The following is an 18,253-nucleotide window of genomic DNA, read 5'->3' as shown; positions in this document are numbered from 1 at the left end:
GAGTTTTTTTTTTTGTCAATTTATACTCATCAAAAAACAATTTACCTGTTGATGCAAGTTTCTTTATTTGGAAAAGGGTTTTAATAACAGTATAAGACTTCCTGATTAAAATAGAAATGTGAAATATCTATAGTTCGGACATAAAGGTAGTCACACCCCAATACCAATAGTAAAGCAAGAAGTAGCTATGTGAGGCCGTTCAAACAGAGAAATGTTGAAAGTACATTAAACTTGGCAAATTTCACCCTAATTAACCCTATCTATTTTGCTATTTTTTTAAAATGTACATCCCAATATAGAAAAAAAAGCGTTTAAAGGAATTTTTCACCAAATAATTCTTATTTTTATTCACCCTCATTTCATAACAAATCTATAAAACTCTGAATAATGCTTGAAAAGCAAGTCCAGGTAACCAAAACATAAAACATCCAATCCAGGTCTTGAGAAGGGATATGATCACTTTATCTAGATTTTCAATCGAGTAACCGAGACCTCTCAGGTTTCATCAAAAATATCTACATTTTCAATGACAGAATTTTTATTTTTGTGTGAACTATGCCTTTAAAAGAAAACATTACCTTTAACAAGAAATTTAACTTGACAACATGATGCTCTGGAAGCTCTACAGTGAAGGAAAAAAGTACAACTTTTGAACTTTTATGAATGTAGAAAATTGCCTAATCCAAACTCATGTCCTCCTCATCATCTTTCTTGTCTCCTCCTTCTTTCGACTTGCCTTCACCTTCCATGGCCTTGGCAAATGCTTCCACATCTACAAAAAAATTAAGAAAACGGCCATTCCATCATTTTTAGGAATGTTCTTTTCTTTCTTAAAATCTCATGTTTTTTATTACACGATTTATGTAAATCTAGCCAAAAACAATTGTGTGGATCCAGTTTTGCCCTTCTAAGGACATTCTGTATAAACCATAGACTTATCAGAAGGATGTCTGGGAGAGAGGAATGTATATATTTATATATTGTGTGAAAGTATAGACAAGTGTTTAGAAATGGAATGAACCAGATCAGTTTGTGTACATTTGAAATATACTGACCTCCTTTATTGGCCGCCTCTACGGCTTCTGTAGGTAATCCAAACTGATTCATCAAAGGCCCCAGCTGCCCTGATGCCAGGGCACTACTGAACATACTCATAGCCTACAAAACCCAGAAAGAGTGTAGAGGAATATTAGAAGATATATTCTAAAAAATTATCTGGTCCAAGAGCATTTATGCTAATAAACTTGTGTTTAAATTAATTTACTAAGTGTACACAATTTGTACACAATTTATTTTATAACTCATCCATTTCAATTATATTAAGACTTAAAGTTTTGCATAATTAGGGCGTGGCCACTTGAGTGACAGGTGGATTGCTGCTGCTGTCAACACTGTCAAGCTAGGTGGGTGTGGTTTCAGCAACCAGCTCCTGCCCTTTTGCCCATTTTAAATTATCCAAGAGTGACGCACGGTGACGCGCTGCCAAGATTGCGATGGCCCGCTCCACCCACTTTGAGCCTCAAAAACACTCTTCAGGACTCTACGGGTTTTTACACAGTCTATGGTTTTGACTCTGTCAGTGTCTATTAAACATATCAGCAGTAAGGACACACTTTACTTGACCAAAAATGATGCTAGAGTAGCATTATGTAAATTGTTTTTAGATTAAATTTCAAAATGTGATTTGTTGCTGAAGACTTTTTACTACAATTGGTTTATCACCAAAGAACAACATTAACAATTCAATTACCCATTTAACCAAATTTATTTACCCTTTTTTTAACTTTACTTTCACGCTCAGTTTTTGTCTACATTAAAACTTTGGGTGTTTTGATAAAATAAAAATAACAAATTCTATATATCACTTTATGCATTAGTCAAACCTGCTGAAACTGCGGCGAGGTGAGAGTGTTTTGAAGTTCTTCTGCACTTTGGGGAAGGGATTCTCCAGATGGGAGGTACGGCAGGAGCCTCTGCTGCACTTCTGCATTAGTGAGAATTGGGGCCATGACCTCCGGGGTCAAAACACTTGCAAGGTCCACTGAACAAAGAAAGTTACCATGTCAGCATGTAATCCAAGGTTTACCTTACAGAGAACTATCATCATGATCTCACCTCCTTGACCTGCTGTAGGCACGTTCATTGTAGCTAAGATGCTCTGCAGGTCACTCAGCTGGATGGGCTGAGATGGGCTGGTGGCTCCAGCAGAGAGAGCAGGGCCTGCAGGTGTGCTGGGGGTGGGTGCGGGTGAGGCTGTGACTGCTGCTGATGGAGCTATGGGTGGGCTTGGAACCTGGGAGGAGCCGAGGCGGGTGGGGGCTGAGGTGGATGATGGAGTGGGGGCAGTGGACTGACTACGAGAGCTAAAGATGAAAGAAGAATATTTCAGTTGTCACTGGATTAAGTACAATCTTCCATATCCAATGTTCTATTACTGGTTGTTACCTGGAAGATGAGCTGCTAGTAGCTGGAACTCCACTTCCTAGCAGACTAGCCAGACCTGGTCCTGTCAGAGCCCCCAGACCCCCTGCAGACCAAACAAAAATTCATGATGTTACAAGGACAGGCATCAGAGAAGTGATAACCTTTTAAAAATACATCTGGGTTCAAAGTTTTGCTAGTAAGAATGGCCCTTCTGTTAGCTTCTGTTGAAAAAAAAAATGCTTTTTTTGCATAGTTGACTGTCATTCAAAAGTGTCCGTGCATTCTGATGACATAAAAATGTATTATAATTGGAGTCAACAGCGATGGGCTGTGCTCTGACACAAAGCCCTGTTAAGCATCTTTTGTCCTTTGCAATAAAGGCAAAAATGCAAACAATTAAATTAAATTACAAAATATTATTAGAAAATATTACATTATGAAATATTATCTTACTATACAATATAGTAATTTATTAAGGTATTCATATTTTGAATTAGCTTTTATATTTTATTCTTTTCAGTTTTCATTTTTATTTTTGTGTTTAAATTTGAAATTTTTAAAGTTTGTTATATTATTTGTTTTTGATTGTTTTAAAATGTAATCTTTTATTTATTAACTTTTTTTAATTTCAGTAATACACTTATTTCAGTTTTTTTTAGACTTTTTTTAAAACATCTAATATCTAATATTTCTGATAATATCTAATATTTACATATTTTTTATTTCATTTTACTTCAGCCTCATTTCAGTTACCAAACACAATTTTAACAGGTTTTGTTAATAGTAACAATACTGTCACAGAGAGCTAAAATAAAGCAGCATAATTACTCACCTAGTCCACCGAGTCCAGTTGGTCCTATGAGTTGCATTAGTTGGTTGTGACTCATATTACCAAGAAGACTCTGAAGGCCACCTTCACCTGGAGAATATTGTTTAAGTATCAGTTGCAAGACATAATTTTCAACACAATCAATTTCTTTACAACATTCAAGCTTTCCACTATGATCAATTCCAAAACCACTAGTATGTGCCAAGTATATTATTACACAAAAATACAAACTTCAGCTTTAAGATGAGTGTTTAGAAAGGGTATCAGTGCATTGGACAAAAATACTTCAGAAATACCCCCAAGAGCAGACAGCTCATGGCTGCTGCCGCCTCCACTCCCCAGAGTGCCAGGTATTGGTGGGTTGTTGAGGTATTCATTCACTTTCCTGCAGTACTCCTCATCTTTATCTGTCTTAGGCTCCTGAAAGGTCAAATAGGGGTGATAGCAGGAGATGCATTTCAGGTAATATTTACAATACATTTTAAATGAGCAGTATTAGATGCCAAAAGGCTCTCATCCTGGCATACCTGCAACCAAAAGAAGAGTCTTTTGGAGCCAGCTTTAAACTTAAGCACAAAAACACGGCCCGTGGTGCACTGATTGACCCTCTTGAACTCACAGTCATCAGGAAAAATGATCAGATCCTTGTAAAAGAAACAATGATCAGCATTACGAAGTAATTTGGAATATTCAAATATTGTTTATATGAGCGTGTAACTAACATCCTCCACATTCCCTGTGGATCTGTCCTTCCAGCAGAAGTGGATGAGCGAATCGTCAGTCTGCTGAATGTACACAAGTCCTTTGCGCTTATCCGGGGTCACAGTGCTGCCCTTCAGGGTCATTTTTCCAGCACGGAACTCTACTAGGTATTTGCTTGATGAGCCCCGGGATCCGGACACCAAGCTAGGGAACAGAGCTCCAGACGACATCTGTAGCAACAAAGACTAATTTATCCCAGGGAGGGAAATTGCAATGTTTGTGCAGCTAAATAATGTACAGAAGTAGAACAATATATTCAAAATATATTAAATTGCAATACTGTACTTTTCATTATTTGGCTGTTAACAGAAACATAAACAGAACTAGAAACAAACGTAAACTGTAATACAGTAGTCTCACAATTTCTTGTAAGGTATATTTTCTGTTATATATATATATATATATATATATATATATATATATATATATATATATATATATATATATATATATATATATATATATATATTCATCCACTAACATCCTTCACTTTCCAATTGGGGTATATTTAGGCCTCTATAGTTATTAGTTAACGTTAACTAGATTTTCAAAGTTACAATTATGGTTACTCGTGTAAATAGTAATAAATTACTAATAATAATATATTATGCAATCTTTCAATCTAATAATCATTAAGAAAAATCATAATAGTAACGGCTGATAGACAAATCCTGACAAATATTGGGGGAATTGATAACAATTAAACAAACTTTAGTCTGGCATGCACAAAAGATTAGCATCCTTATCTAGAGCATCACTGTCCGAGATGCATATGTCTGCTGCCTGTTTCAGTGTAGTAAATGTACAGGAAAGTTATAATATACGGACATATAACACGTTAGCATGAATGTAAAGTGAGAATAAAATTAGTTAGATACTAATCTATGAGCAACATCAGCAACTGATCCGCGGCTAAATCCGAAGCTAACGCAGCGGGGATCGAGGAAACCAAAACAAAAAAAGTCCAAGTTTTTAAACACTGGCTTCTAAATTAAAAACCTATAAATGCAGTACTGACGAATATGAGCGGTGATTGTAGTATATAACAAACAAAAAACTTACGATTTCTCTATCTTTTTAGTCAAATTCTAAGAATTATTTAACTTTTCAGATGTCGACCAAACCTATTAGCAAAAGGGGCGGGGCGTACGTTCCATTGGTGGAGGCTTCTGCATCCTTTGCTCTGATTGGTCGTTGCACCTGTCAATATGCCCACATAAGCAATAACGCTGAATTGTACAATTATTAGTTTGTCAAAGACCGTCAAAGACAGACTGGAGCGATAAGTGTAAGCTTTCAGAGGTGTTAAATTGCATTTTCAGCAGTTAAAACATTTTAGATCGACTCACTTGCTGCTTTGCAAATTCGTTTTTTGCCTGGCTTGTCCTGTCTTGCATGAGCAACTCAATCGTTTACGTGAGTTGATATCAGGGATGTTGAGTGGTGAATCATGTTTCTATTAGGTTTCAAGTAAGTCTTGTATTTTCGTTGTAGTTAAGACTACTGAAGTCGGAAGAAATCCATATCAGCTGTTATGCAATTGTCTGTCACATTCTGTATAAATATATGCATTTGTATTGTGTTAGTTAACCTGTACATGTAACAGTGTAAATTAATGTCCTTTAAACACAATTTGTCTGAACTTGGAAGAAAATAACCCTGAAAAAGGCTCGTCTCTAGAGCATTAGCAATTCTTAGTCAAATGAATTGTTGAATAATCTAATGAAAGTGTAAAAAAGTGAACAAAATACTTATACTCCTAAACCAATACCAGCTTGGTGAATAAAGACGGAAAGAAATAATTTGTATTACTTTTTTCTGTTATACGTTTAATGACATTGAGTTTGATGTAGATCAGTTCACATTTTAGGTCAAATTGATGCAAAACAACAGATAATATTTCACAAACATTGTCACCATCATATACCTGAAGCTGAAGCATCTCACAAATGTTTTGTCAGAAATTTTGAACTGATACTTGTCGATTTCCTTCAAACCCAAAAGAGCAAAATGAAATTTCTTTAATTAGTGAGGTCTCACATATATTAATAATATTGCTAGTTTACAAATAAGCAGATTCATAAGACAGTTTAAGTGCATTTCATGTGATCTATACAAATGTAGTAAAAAGTCACAGTACATCATGTACAATTATGTAAAGCCATCATAGCACCATAGTGACATAAATATGGATTTCTATTTGTGAAATTCACAACAGAAACGATCAATCCCTAGTGTCACGACCATTATCAACAACTTAAGAACACCGACAGAATGACTTGAAAAATCTCAGTGTATGTTTACTTTACATAGTTGCATTCACTGTGACCAGGTTTACTTGTATATCAACTTGATGTGATTGCTACAGGAATAGCTGATAAGCATGGCACAAAATCATGAGACAATTGGGGATAAGTTGTTTTTTAATGTCTCATGATTTGAAGGGCTTTAAAAGACTTGACGTTAGAAGCTGGTGGAATAAATACTCATATTTCTTACAACTAGTAAGCATCGATAGTGAGATTAAATAATTTATGTTTAGACATGCCACAATATAGTGTAGAAAATAAAGAGGGAAATAAATTGTAGTTAACTCTTCATTTAAAGTATGCCATGGCCCGAAGCTTGGCATTTGGAATTGTATGCACTACATGGAACATATTAAAGATAAATACTCTTGTGCTGAACAATAGATAATGAGCTCTCATTAAGCGTAGATAAACGATTCTAATAACTATATAACAGTGTTATTAATCACTGCAGTCACATACACCGGTCTCTCCACCTTAACAACTTTAGGCTGTGCAAAACAGCCAATTATAGTTTGAAAAACAGTCAGAAAAAGTACTAGCATGCTTGACACCTTTGCGCTAGGTCAACCAAAGTATTTTACATAAACAGTGGAGATTATTGACACATTAAATTGTACAATTCATACATACAGATATTCCCATTAATGTTTGCATAGCTTCAGAGATTCGTGAGTGTTAAAATCACAGTATTTTTTAAAGTTTCGAAATAAATTTCACTTTCAAAAATCACTTTCATGATTCACTGAGGTCATTGTCTACAATTTGTTTCTCTGGAAAAAAATGAGTTGCTGCAGAATGAAATTTGCTGTATGGCAAAAAGCATGTGAACAATGAAGCACATTCTAAGCATTTTTGGTACATGTGAATATATATATATATATATATATATATATATATATATATATATATGTGTGTGTGTGTGTGTGTGTGTGTGTGTGTTTGTGTGTGTGTGGTCTAAGGTGAAGCACCTTGACATTTGTGAGCCATTAAGTGCTGAAGAAAAAAATTTAAATAAAATATTAGCACCCATCTCCACTTCATTCACCAGGATGTACTATATCACTCAACTATGCAGTCCTGATGAGTTATATGGCTTTAGTTTCTACAAGAGAAAAGTCGCTTTGGCAACCATAAACACACTCAAAACATCAATGCTAGGGTGTAATAGGTTTTGTGTTATTCGTGTTATAAGTTTTTTAACAATTAAAAAACATCCCTTTCTTTTTTTTTTTTTTTTACCAGTAAACATTTTTCATGAGCAGCTTTCATTTTTGTCTGTCAAACAAAAACAAAACAGATCTAAAATATATCTAAATTGTGTGAGGAATGAGAACATTAGGTTTAGTAAACTCCCCTGTACCATGGAGATGCTGAGAAATGGCCCAAGAGACTATCAGTGAGCTATAACCCTAATTTCTGAGGAAAAAAAAAGAAATAAAAAAAGAAAAGTGGGATACGTTTTCATTCCAGGTACTCAAAATCAGGCAGAATCTTTAAATGTGAAGTTCCTGCACATCATGCATACCGAAAACAGAGGTCATATTTTTGAGATAAGGAAAAAGCATATAATAGAGATGATAAAATAGCATTAGTTTGAACAAAAAAACACAAAATTATGCTCTCCTAATAGGTTCTGAGCAGCCTCACATTTCAAAAAATGACACAAAAAAATCTTCACAGATGGCACTGCCTCGATGCCATCACTAACCACTTGTACCCATAAAATAAACACCTGAGTGTAACTAGCAAGACACATGGAAAGCTAAATTAGCACACACTGTACATAAACTAGCGATTTCTAAACACACTGAGGTTTGCACAGAATGTTTAACAGTGAATAATTAAGGCATTCTCTACCTTTTAAAATAAATAAATCCATTCACACTGAATTTCCAGATTCTAGTGAAGATTAGAACTCAAGGAGAGGATTTGTTCAAAAACTGTTCATATGAATCTCACATTGCAATACAAAATATGAAAAGGGCTTAAGGACATGAGATGATATGGATTGAGTGATGGAGAGCAAAGGATGAATCTCAAGACTCTTTCAGTCTTCCAAACCGAATCAGTAGATGTCTGGAAGGTGAGGATATTTCCTTTCAAAGTAACCAGCCTTGTATATCCAGTCTGCAGCTCCAGTGTACGGATTCTTGCCCTGCTGGAACCATCTGAAAGACGGGAGGCCAAGAAGGTTATAAAAAAAAAAAAAAAGCCTATTCAAAAACTTCACAGAATATTTTTTTTTACTAATATATTAACATTTCAAGATGGACATACTAAAAGGGTTTTAAATGATGGTATCTGCTTCTGTTTTAGAATGTTAATATGAGATGAAAGAGAATATGCAAAATGAGGAACCAAGGCCAGTATAAAAAAGTGGATGGTTGTGCTTTTAATTCAAATACTCGCCTCGTAGACCATTCTTCCTCGTCTTTAGCACGCTCTCTTCTGGCAGCTCTCTGCTTCTCCTCCAATCTCTCTTTCTCTCGACTTGCGGTATCTAGGATTTAAGAATAGATTTTACATTTAGGGGTTAAATAAGTACAGGAACATACAGAAGACAGCTTACTGGACAGATGGTAACAAAATGAGCCAAAAGAGAGATACGAGAGAGATACCGATATCCCCATTCTCCATAGCTCTGATGTCAGGCCGCAAACGACAGTCTGTCGGTGCAATGACTCCAATCATGCCAGGCTCCAGTTCATTTAGTGTCATGGCAAAGTTGGTAAAATTATACATCTAAACAGAATCCATTATAAAAAGAAAAGTAAAGAGATTAAGGATAACATGCAATCATCCAAGGTAGATGTTGGAGTCATTGGGGGCTTGGGGTTACCTCTGTCGAGTTTGGCGGTCGAGGGGCTACTCTCCATAGCAGCAAACTGCCTGGGATCATAGTGACCGTCTCCTGAACATCTGGCATTTCATCTGCATCATCACCTGCTGTACTCTGCTCCTGATCACAAGCAAACAGCACTTCCATTAATAACCCATAATACCTTACATACATATGAAAACCATTAAATGTTACAGACAAAGCCAGATCAGGAAGCAAATGTACTAGAAAAAACTAATTGAACTACAAACTCTACTTTTATGATGGCTCAGTTACTGTAGCTACTAGCTACACTGATAAAAACCCACTTTTTACCTCTTTTTTTACTGAAACTGCATGTTAATAGAAAGAAGGGAAACAAAAAATTATTTCCAGCAAACACACTTCAATTACACTATTGTTCATTTTGGGGACAGTAGTTTTTTTTTTTAAGTTTTTTTTTTTTTTTTGTGGAGTAAATTAATCAAAAGTGACAGTAATGACATTTATAATGTCACTGTTCATTTTAACTTTCCATTCATCAAAGAATCCTGAAAACAACATATCATGGTTTCCACAAAAATAACTTTCAAATTCAAAATCATAAAAAAAGAAAAAAAAAAAAAAAAGAAAAAAAAAGTCCCTAAACAACTGAAATAATACTGGTGCATTTTAATAAATTAGAATTTCATGGAAAAGTTAATTTATTTCAGTAATTCAACTCAAATTGTGAAACTTGTGTATTAAATAAATTCAGTGCACACAGACTGAAGTAGTTTCAGTCTTTGGTTATTTTAATTGTGATGATTTTGCCACACATTCAACAAAAACCCACCAATTCACTATCGCAACAAATTAGAATATGGTGACATGCCAATCAGCTAATCAACTCAAAACACCTGCAAAGGTTTCTCTCAGTTTGGTTCACTAGGCTACACAATCATGGGGAACACTGCTGATCTGACAGTTGTCCAGAAGACATCATTGACAACCTTCACATGGGGGGTAAGCCACAAACATTCATTCCCAAAGAAGCTGGCTGTTCACAGAGTGCTGTATCCAAGTATGGTAACAGAAAATTGAGTGGAAGGAAAAAGAGTGAAAGAAAAAGATGCACAACCAACCAAGAGAACCTCCGCCTTATGAGGATTGTCAAGCAAAATTGATTCAAGAATTTGAGTGAACTTCACAAGGAATGGACTGAGGCTGGGGTCAAGACATCAAGAGCCACCACACACAGACGTGTCAAGGAATTTGCCGAACCACAGACAATGTCAGAGGCATCTTACCTGGGCTAAGGAGAAGAACCTTACTTTTGCTTCAAAGTCCTCTTTTCAGATGATAGCAAGTTTTGTATTTCATTTGGAAACCAAGGTCCTAGAGTCCGGAGGAAGGGTGCGAAGCTCATAATTGCTTGAAGTCCAGTGTTAATTTTCCACAGTCTGTGATGATTTGGGGTCCAATGTCATCTGCTGGTGTTGGTCCAATGTGTTTTTAAAAACCAAAGTCATTTACCAAGAAATTTCGGATTCATGTTTTCTTCTGCTGACCAGCTTTTTGAAGATGCTGATTTCATTTTCCAGCAGGATTTGGCACCTGCCAACACTGCCAAAAGCACTAAAAGTTGGTTAAATGACCATGGTGTTGGTGTGCTTGACTGCCAGGAAACTCACCAGACCTGAACCCCAGAGAGAATCTATGGGGTATTGTCAAGAGGAAAATGAGAAACGAGAGACCAAAAAATGCAGGTGAGCTGAAGGCCACTGTCAAAGAAACCTGGGCTTCCATATCACTTCAGCAGTGCCACAAACTGATCACCTCCATTCCACGCCGAATTGAAGCAGTAATTCAAGTAAAAGGATCCCCACCAAGTATTGAGTATATGTACCATAAATGAACATACTTTCCAGAAGGCAAACAAATTCACTTAATGTTTTTTTTACTGGCCTTATGAATTATTATAATTTATTCTAATAAAATGTGAGCCAAAATCATCACAAATCAAAAAACCAAAGACAACTCACAAGTTTCACAATTTGAGTTGAATTATTGAAATAAATGAACTTTTGCAACTGTACATTTTTAAAAAACACTGAACATGGAGTTTGTTTGCATAGTAACAAAAGTTACAAAGTTCACTGCTTGTTACTTCTGCCTGGCAACTGAGGTCACTACTGGGCATTCCCACTACTGGTTGCCTAGTTACCCCATAACACATTTCACTACAGCAGAAGAACCACATGATCTCCACTGACTTCACTCCCAATAATTGTCGCTAGCAAAATTCACTGCCTGTTCGCATAAAGTTGAAGAATTCTGAACTTTTGTCGCTTGACTCGCATCACTTTTTATGCCCACATTCCTTCACCAATGATCACTGTCGCTCGTGTTGCCAGCTCTCCATTGAAAATGAATAGGATTACGTCGCTCTTTCGCTGTGTGCTAGCGGTGTGAACAGGGCTTAAGAGTTAGCAAACAGTCTCTATTGTGGTAAGTGGTGAAGCCTCTGTTTGAGAATGCGTGAGAACACTTTTGGAATTCCATGTGACAACAGAACAGAAAATAGATCTCTGCAGTAAGAGATAAATGACTTAACACTTTTTACCTGCTTGTGTTTCTTGGAATCTCCTCCACTTTTCTTCTCTGCTTTCTTGTTGGCTTCGTAGACTTTTGGCTCAATGCTATACACGCACTCAGTCCACTTCCCATAGATAACCCGACGTTTCTTTTTACTGAAATAGACCCAGACAAAATGAGTCACAAACACAAGCATCGAATCCAGAAAAAAGTACATAAAAATGCCAAAGTACATCTGCAATGCAGTTGTAAAATACATTGCTGATCCCTTTAGTGCTTCAGACACAAAGTGGATGTGCAGGGTGAACTCTACAGGCTGGGTGCCAGATATACCCACTGACATTTGATACGAATGACTGCTCACCTCTTGTCCTGGATATGTCCCTCTACCCTATGCAGCTCTTTGCCAAACATGCCGCATGGCTTAAAATTCAGCACACACTTGTCCCCAGTGCTAAAACAAACAGAGAGACTTCTCAGTCAAAAATAAGGGAATAAGTGAACATTAATTCATCTGTGACATGGAAAGATCACAATGCAGCCTTGACGAAAACAATATTTAAATGCTGAAAAAGGTTGAAAATGCAAGAAGAATATTTAGTGTAAGAAAGTAAAACGATGAAGTACCTGTGGTTGACAATCTCCACTGTCCCATACTGCTCAATCCACAGTTTACCCAGAATAACGTTATGCACACAGCACATAGGGTTCGTCCATGTGTAAGCTTCTCTGTGTCTGAGATGGAGAGAGAGAGTTAAAAAATAGCTCAGCCAAAACAAACCCCCCAAAATCTCTTACATACACATATGAAACATGCTAAATAATAAATGGACATTCCAGCATGTTTCTTATCTGGCAGATGATGCTTTTCAAAGCAAGTTACAGTACACTAAGGGCATAGAAAGGTAACTGCCTTGCTCAAGGGTCCAATTGTACTTGAGGATCTCAATGACTTTCCAGCTCCAATAAAAAGGTGTTCATATTATACTTAGTGATGTCCCATAAATAAAACTCACTTGGAAAGCTCAAGTGTCATAGTGCCTTTAGGCTCTGCCTCCACACTCTTCCCCCAGAATTTGAGTTTAGGGTAGATGGAGCCGTGAAACGAGAAGTCCTGATTGAGGGACTCAGAGTAGAAGGCGCTGATTGGTGGATGGTGGCTCACCTGTTCTGAGATCATGCGGTAACCCTCTTCATCCCTGAGCACAGATATTCAAATTACTGGTGCAGGCTAATTTGGATTTACATATTCAGCTTTGCAAGTAGATGATGTATAGTGTTTATGTCCAAATGTTCTTCAGATTTACCTTGTAAGTTCAAAAGTCTCTCCTAATAAAGGGTTAAAAGGTTTCCCAGTTCTGTCCCATTGTGACGCAACAGCAGAAATGGCGAATGTGGCAACAAGCTGACAAACGAGATGCAATTGCGTAAAAAGAATTTGTGGAGTATTCCATGCATGCACACATACTGTATGAGAACTAAATATAAAGGCAGCAATGTTTCTGCAGGTTTTATGAAGGCACTTTTTCAAGATCTTTTTAAAACCAATAAAGAAAATGTAAGGAATAAATTATAAGAGAACAATATCAATGTTCAATATATATGTTCCAAATATATCGACATATCTAGAGAGCACACAATTATGAGAAACACTTTAAAGTCTGAAAATACAACTACCATTAAATCTCCGTAACATTTTAATTCATTTTACAAAAAAATAAAAATAATAATAATAATTGTTTAACTGGAAAATAACTTTTTAATTGTACGAAAAAAAAGCGATGCTCCTTCATAGACAGTGTTTATGTCTTGTTTTCCAGTGTAAAAGTCTAAAGATTGTTAAAACGATCCAATGCAAGATAAGATGGCTTGTTTTCTGAGAAACTGAGAAACAAAGTTAATGGTTAACAAAAACAAATATCTGCAAGTTTTCATATCCCACTCTTTTTTTAAGCATTAACTTGCTTTATTTTGTTCCCAGAAAACAGAGCATAAATCTAACCTAATTTAAGGCTTTTTTTTTTAGGTATTTGCATTGGAAAACAAGACAAAATACTGAGCAATTTTTGAAGGCCTTGATTTGTGGAAGGGCAAATTAAGGCTTCTCGAGCCTTGAGGCACTAACCTGCATCCGCTCTATTGAATCAGAAAGTGTACAAGCTTTATGGATGAGGTATGTATGTTCCATGTACTCCGTAATCCTCTGCAAGAAGCTCAGCGGTTCGTTGAAAACAATAGGCATTGTTATCTTGGACAGCTCCTGCAATGATAAAGTATTCCCAGATAGAAATAGCTTGGCATGTGGATGATGACACCACAATCTAGATAACATGCCTGTCTTTTACAGTTTCATATATCATGCTGTGTTTGAATGGAGAACTTCTGACTGAGCTGTTGTTTGGTCAAAGTGGCCCGTGCTCACCATTCCAATGCATTTCTTCAGAAAGCCCCATACACTAAAATCATTTCTGGAGAACATGGGCGCTGGCAGAGTAGTCCTGAACACACAGACACACACATAAATTCATGACACAGTCCAACGGATAAACATCTCCACATTTTGATTCCTGCCACTGGATATTATTTCATTACCGCCTCTCCCATGCTCCATTTTCAGATGGCACCTTGCCATTCACCGTCTGCTTGCTCTCATAGACACAGGCATCTTTAAAGCTGACTTCACACGAGTCGTCTGATTCTAAACCTGAGACAGAAGAGAGAGATATAGCTATGGGTGACAGGTGATAAAAATGTGAAGTACAGTACTAAACTTCATCACATACCTGTCTCAGCATCATAAAACTCTTCCTCGCTGTTCATGATGGACAGTTACTGCTGCTGTTGTCAATCAGAAGGCATTGTTTCACAGCTTGAATTTGTTCTGTAGATCAAACCAGAGAACAATATTGTAGGTTTGAAAATTAAAAAGACATAAAACTGGACGTCATTAGTCCGACTAATAAAAATGAATCATTAACGTAAAGTAGACTACTTCATACTGGACAGTATACTGCTGGCCTACTCTCTATATCCTTTCCCTTACTGAACACACACAACAATCCAATCATCTCACTGCAGTCTTTAAACAGCTGTGCTTGGCAAAACCATCTGATGAGAATGTCCTACCAAGCTAATTCTTTAATGGTCAATGGCAGCTCATAGCAGAGAGAGAGAGCGTGTCAGCATCTGATTGTCATTATTGCAACTGACTGTACCGATTCACAGTGTTGGCTTAATTAAAGAAAGGATACCATTCAGGAATTATGATGCAAATGTCCTGGTAGCACATATAAGAGTGTGCATAATATAGAAAATAAAAACTCAAATGAAAGCACATTTATTAAGAGTTCTTAGAATTTTTATGAACATCCTTTTTGTATTCAAGTTGTCATTATATGGTTTTGAATGCCATTTTCAATAAAAGAACATTCAATACATTTAATCAAATATATATCTTACACACTACTCTTCAAACGTTTGGGGTCAGTAAGCAGTGTCAAATTACTACAAGGCCAATTATTTCAATTTAAAATGACCTTTTGAGCTAAATGAGCTGAAATAGTTTCACATCATCTTTCAGAAATCGCATTTGTTGAATGGGTGATGAAAAAATTGCTCATTACATTACTATCAGTATCAATGTTGCAAACAGTTGTGCTGCTTAATTTTTTTGTGGAAAGAATTCTCTGGATGTTTTGCTGAATAGAAAGTTTACATTTGTAAATTTGCTTACAAATATTTTCCTTTGTTCTGCATGGTGGTTTTATCGTTCCACATGATTTTAATCACACCACATGAAAAACACATTTTTTTATGTATATTTCAAGCAGTAATGGTAAACAATTATGCCAAACTATTTTACACACATAAAAAAATGAATTATTTTAGTGAGGCTTTTTTTTCTTCCTAATCATATCAGGAAAGTTGACATTTTTTACTTTATGCACCCAAATAAATCATCAAAATAATTTACATTTGATTTAATAATATAAAAACTACTTATTACAAAGGTGTATTCAATGTATGAATTGCATTGTAATATATTCTTGAATAAATTAATACAATGGAAATAAACAAGCATCATGTCTTTGATCCACACACAAACAGAAACCGAAATAGGGAGCTAAAAGGAAAAACTCTTGTTCAGACTGTCAATTATATAGGAGTGGATGAACAAAAATGCAAAGCAGTTTAACTAAATATTGACCATATAACGGAGACAGGCACAAATGCAAAGCAGCTTTAAAAACTATTAGCCATATAACGGAGGTGGGCACCATGCAAAATATTTGGAACTCAGAAAGGCAAAGCAGCCACTTAACAAGCTGACAGCTATCACATATTCAAACACCCATGTGGTAAACTGCCAAGAGAGGAAGTCTTGGCTGGCTCAGCAACACGTAGCCCTGGTCGTTTTGCAACCACACAAATCTAAGGAAGCACAACTGAAATTAATGTAGACTAGAGGTGGCTGGGACTGACCGCACACTTTGGGCTGGAACAAAGAAAACCTTGGATTCTTAATGTGAAGGACAGGGAGCAAGGCAGCCAAACTGTACGAATACAGTTCATAAGACAGACCATTTGTAGAAAACAAAGATCATTTTAAAATGTTGGTTTTTGAAAAACAGCTTTAAAGTGTATTATTTAAGTTTCTGCTTTGTTATGAAACAAATGTTGGTGAATAATACAATATTTCTATATAATATCATCTAATTACATTTACATAAACACAAACATTGCACAATATACAAAAAAATCATGACACTATATACATTACCAAAACAGACTGTGACAGTATAATTTAATCATATATGTAAAAAAAAAAAAAAAAAAAAAAAAACTTTTTAGATTATTTGGAAATATTTCAAATATTTCCAAATAATCAGGTAAACAATACAACCTATAGTCTTTCAGCTGAAGGGAACGGTTGGATGCATGTCTTTTGGCTGTGATGGGCTGTTATAACAACAATAAACAAAGAAAACTAGTCGTACAACTGACTGGAGAATGACAGTGCTACAGATCAACGGTGACTAAGATAACCACATAAGTGTCTGGTTCTCAGAAAAAGTGGTACAGTTCCTGGTACCTTGTCCTGGAAGAAAATACTGTACCAGACAATAAAGCAGCTTTGTATAGTTTGGGGTCAGAAAGATTTCTGAAAGAAGTCTCTTAAGCTAATTAAGGCTGCATTTATTTGATCAAAATACAGTCAAAACAGTAATATAAAATTTTAAAATGTATGTAAAATCTAAAATAATTGTTTCTCTTTTACTATATTTTAAAATGTAATTTATTCCTATGATGGCAAAATGTTATTTTCAGCAGCCATCACTCCAGTCTTCAGTGTCACATGATCTTTTCTAATATGCTGATATATGCTGATTAATGTTTGTGGAAACACTGATATATTTTTCAGGATATTTGAATGAGCAGAAAGTTCAGAACAGCATTTATTTGGGAAAAAAATCTGTAAATGTATCTACTGTCATCTTTTATTTTAATACATCTTTGTATAAGACTTTTGTTTTTCCTCAAATCAAGTCAAAATGCTTTCCCAGAATTAGTACTACTTGTCAACTAACAGATGGATCATAGTAGCATCTTTCATCATTAGCACAGGTGTAATGAGTGTCAGCCAAAATAATCAGTTGATTCAGTACATCATTTAAAAGACAGAATGCACTGCTTAGTACATGATCTCATGCAGCACCATATAAACACAGCACACAATCTACATCCACCCTTCCTGACTAGGTACACTGCCAAATCATAGCACATGCAACGTCTAGCCATCAGTGCATGAGGGCAAGCTGACATTCAAGTTATGTCCCGTTAGATACACAAACATATCTGATACTATGAATAACCTGCCTCGCTCGGCATCTCCAAACTAGATCTACTGCGGGCGGAAGGCACTGAGTGTTTGGCTTGAGCTGTTTTGACCCGCGTTAGCTGCTAGCAGCGAGCATTGACCAATAATAAACCCGCATATTACTCATCCACCCGTTTGATATCGTCAAAACATCCAAGAAGGCACAAAATAACACGAAGTATAACGTCGATCTTGCCTAGAAGGGTGTATACTATGAGTGTATCGCGTTACCTTTCAATAATGTAAAGCTGGATCGCTCCTTTCTCCGCTGGGACAGAAAACAAGCGACCAGTTTGGGAAGACTGACAACAGGGCGGATACATTTCGCCAGGACGGGAGGAAAAACAGGATTGGAGGGTTAAGGAAGCAGAACAAACGAAGTTGGGCGGGGCGATGTTTGATTGACAGAAGCAGTAGCCTATTGTGAAAGAAGACATCATAGCGAACGCACGATATTAACCTTTCGAAGGGGCGGGGTTATATTGATGTTACATAAACGGGTCGGTAGTTTACTAAAAAGGCATGAATGTGGGTTATTTATAATCCTAACAATAAATTTCGCCGTAGGCTATAGAAGTGGCGCTCCTTGATTGATTAAAGACAATACCCTAATTTTAGGGTGTAATAAAAAAAATCAATCAGCTATAGAAAAG

At 36.2% G+C, this 18,253-nt stretch overlaps 2 protein-coding genes across 2 annotated transcripts; both read right to left on the bottom strand.

The window, feature by feature from the left end:
- Positions 1 to 46: 46 nt before the first annotated feature.
- On the bottom strand, positions 47 to 5,185 carry LOC113041425 (proteasomal ubiquitin receptor ADRM1-like). Its single transcript, XM_026199931.1, has 10 exons — positions 5,078 to 5,185; positions 3,976 to 4,185; positions 3,781 to 3,897; positions 3,550 to 3,673; positions 3,257 to 3,343; positions 2,446 to 2,527; positions 2,116 to 2,363; positions 1,884 to 2,041; positions 1,056 to 1,158; positions 47 to 772 (listed from the first exon to the last, which is right to left on the bottom strand). Exons 2-10 carry the CDS (start codon positions 4,183 to 4,185, stop codon positions 678 to 680), a joined length of 1,224 nt encoding a protein of 407 aa, XP_026055716.1. The 5' UTR covers positions 5,078 to 5,185; the 3' UTR covers positions 47 to 677.
- A 2,327-nt stretch (positions 5,186 to 7,512) lies between these two features.
- On the bottom strand, positions 7,513 to 17,968 carry LOC113041422 (oxysterol-binding protein-related protein 2-like). Its single transcript, XM_026199926.1, has 14 exons — positions 17,832 to 17,968; positions 14,506 to 14,603; positions 14,315 to 14,426; positions 14,145 to 14,220; positions 13,848 to 13,982; positions 13,030 to 13,127; positions 12,739 to 12,921; positions 12,350 to 12,457; positions 12,087 to 12,176; positions 11,751 to 11,877; positions 9,167 to 9,286; positions 8,946 to 9,069; positions 8,737 to 8,827; positions 7,513 to 8,495 (listed from the first exon to the last, which is right to left on the bottom strand). Exons 2-14 carry the CDS (start codon positions 14,540 to 14,542, stop codon positions 8,393 to 8,395), a joined length of 1,404 nt encoding a protein of 467 aa, XP_026055711.1. The 5' UTR covers positions 14,543 to 14,603; positions 17,832 to 17,968; the 3' UTR covers positions 7,513 to 8,392.
- Positions 17,969 to 18,253: the final 285 nt, after the last annotated feature.

The sequence above is a fragment of the Carassius auratus genome, chromosome 23 (genome assembly GCF_003368295.1).
Source record: "Carassius auratus strain Wakin chromosome 23, ASM336829v1, whole genome shotgun sequence".
NCBI lineage: Eukaryota > Metazoa > Chordata > Actinopteri > Cypriniformes > Cyprinidae > Carassius > Carassius auratus.
Note: the sequence above shows the minus strand (reverse complement) of the source record. Positions and strands in the feature narration are given on the sequence as shown.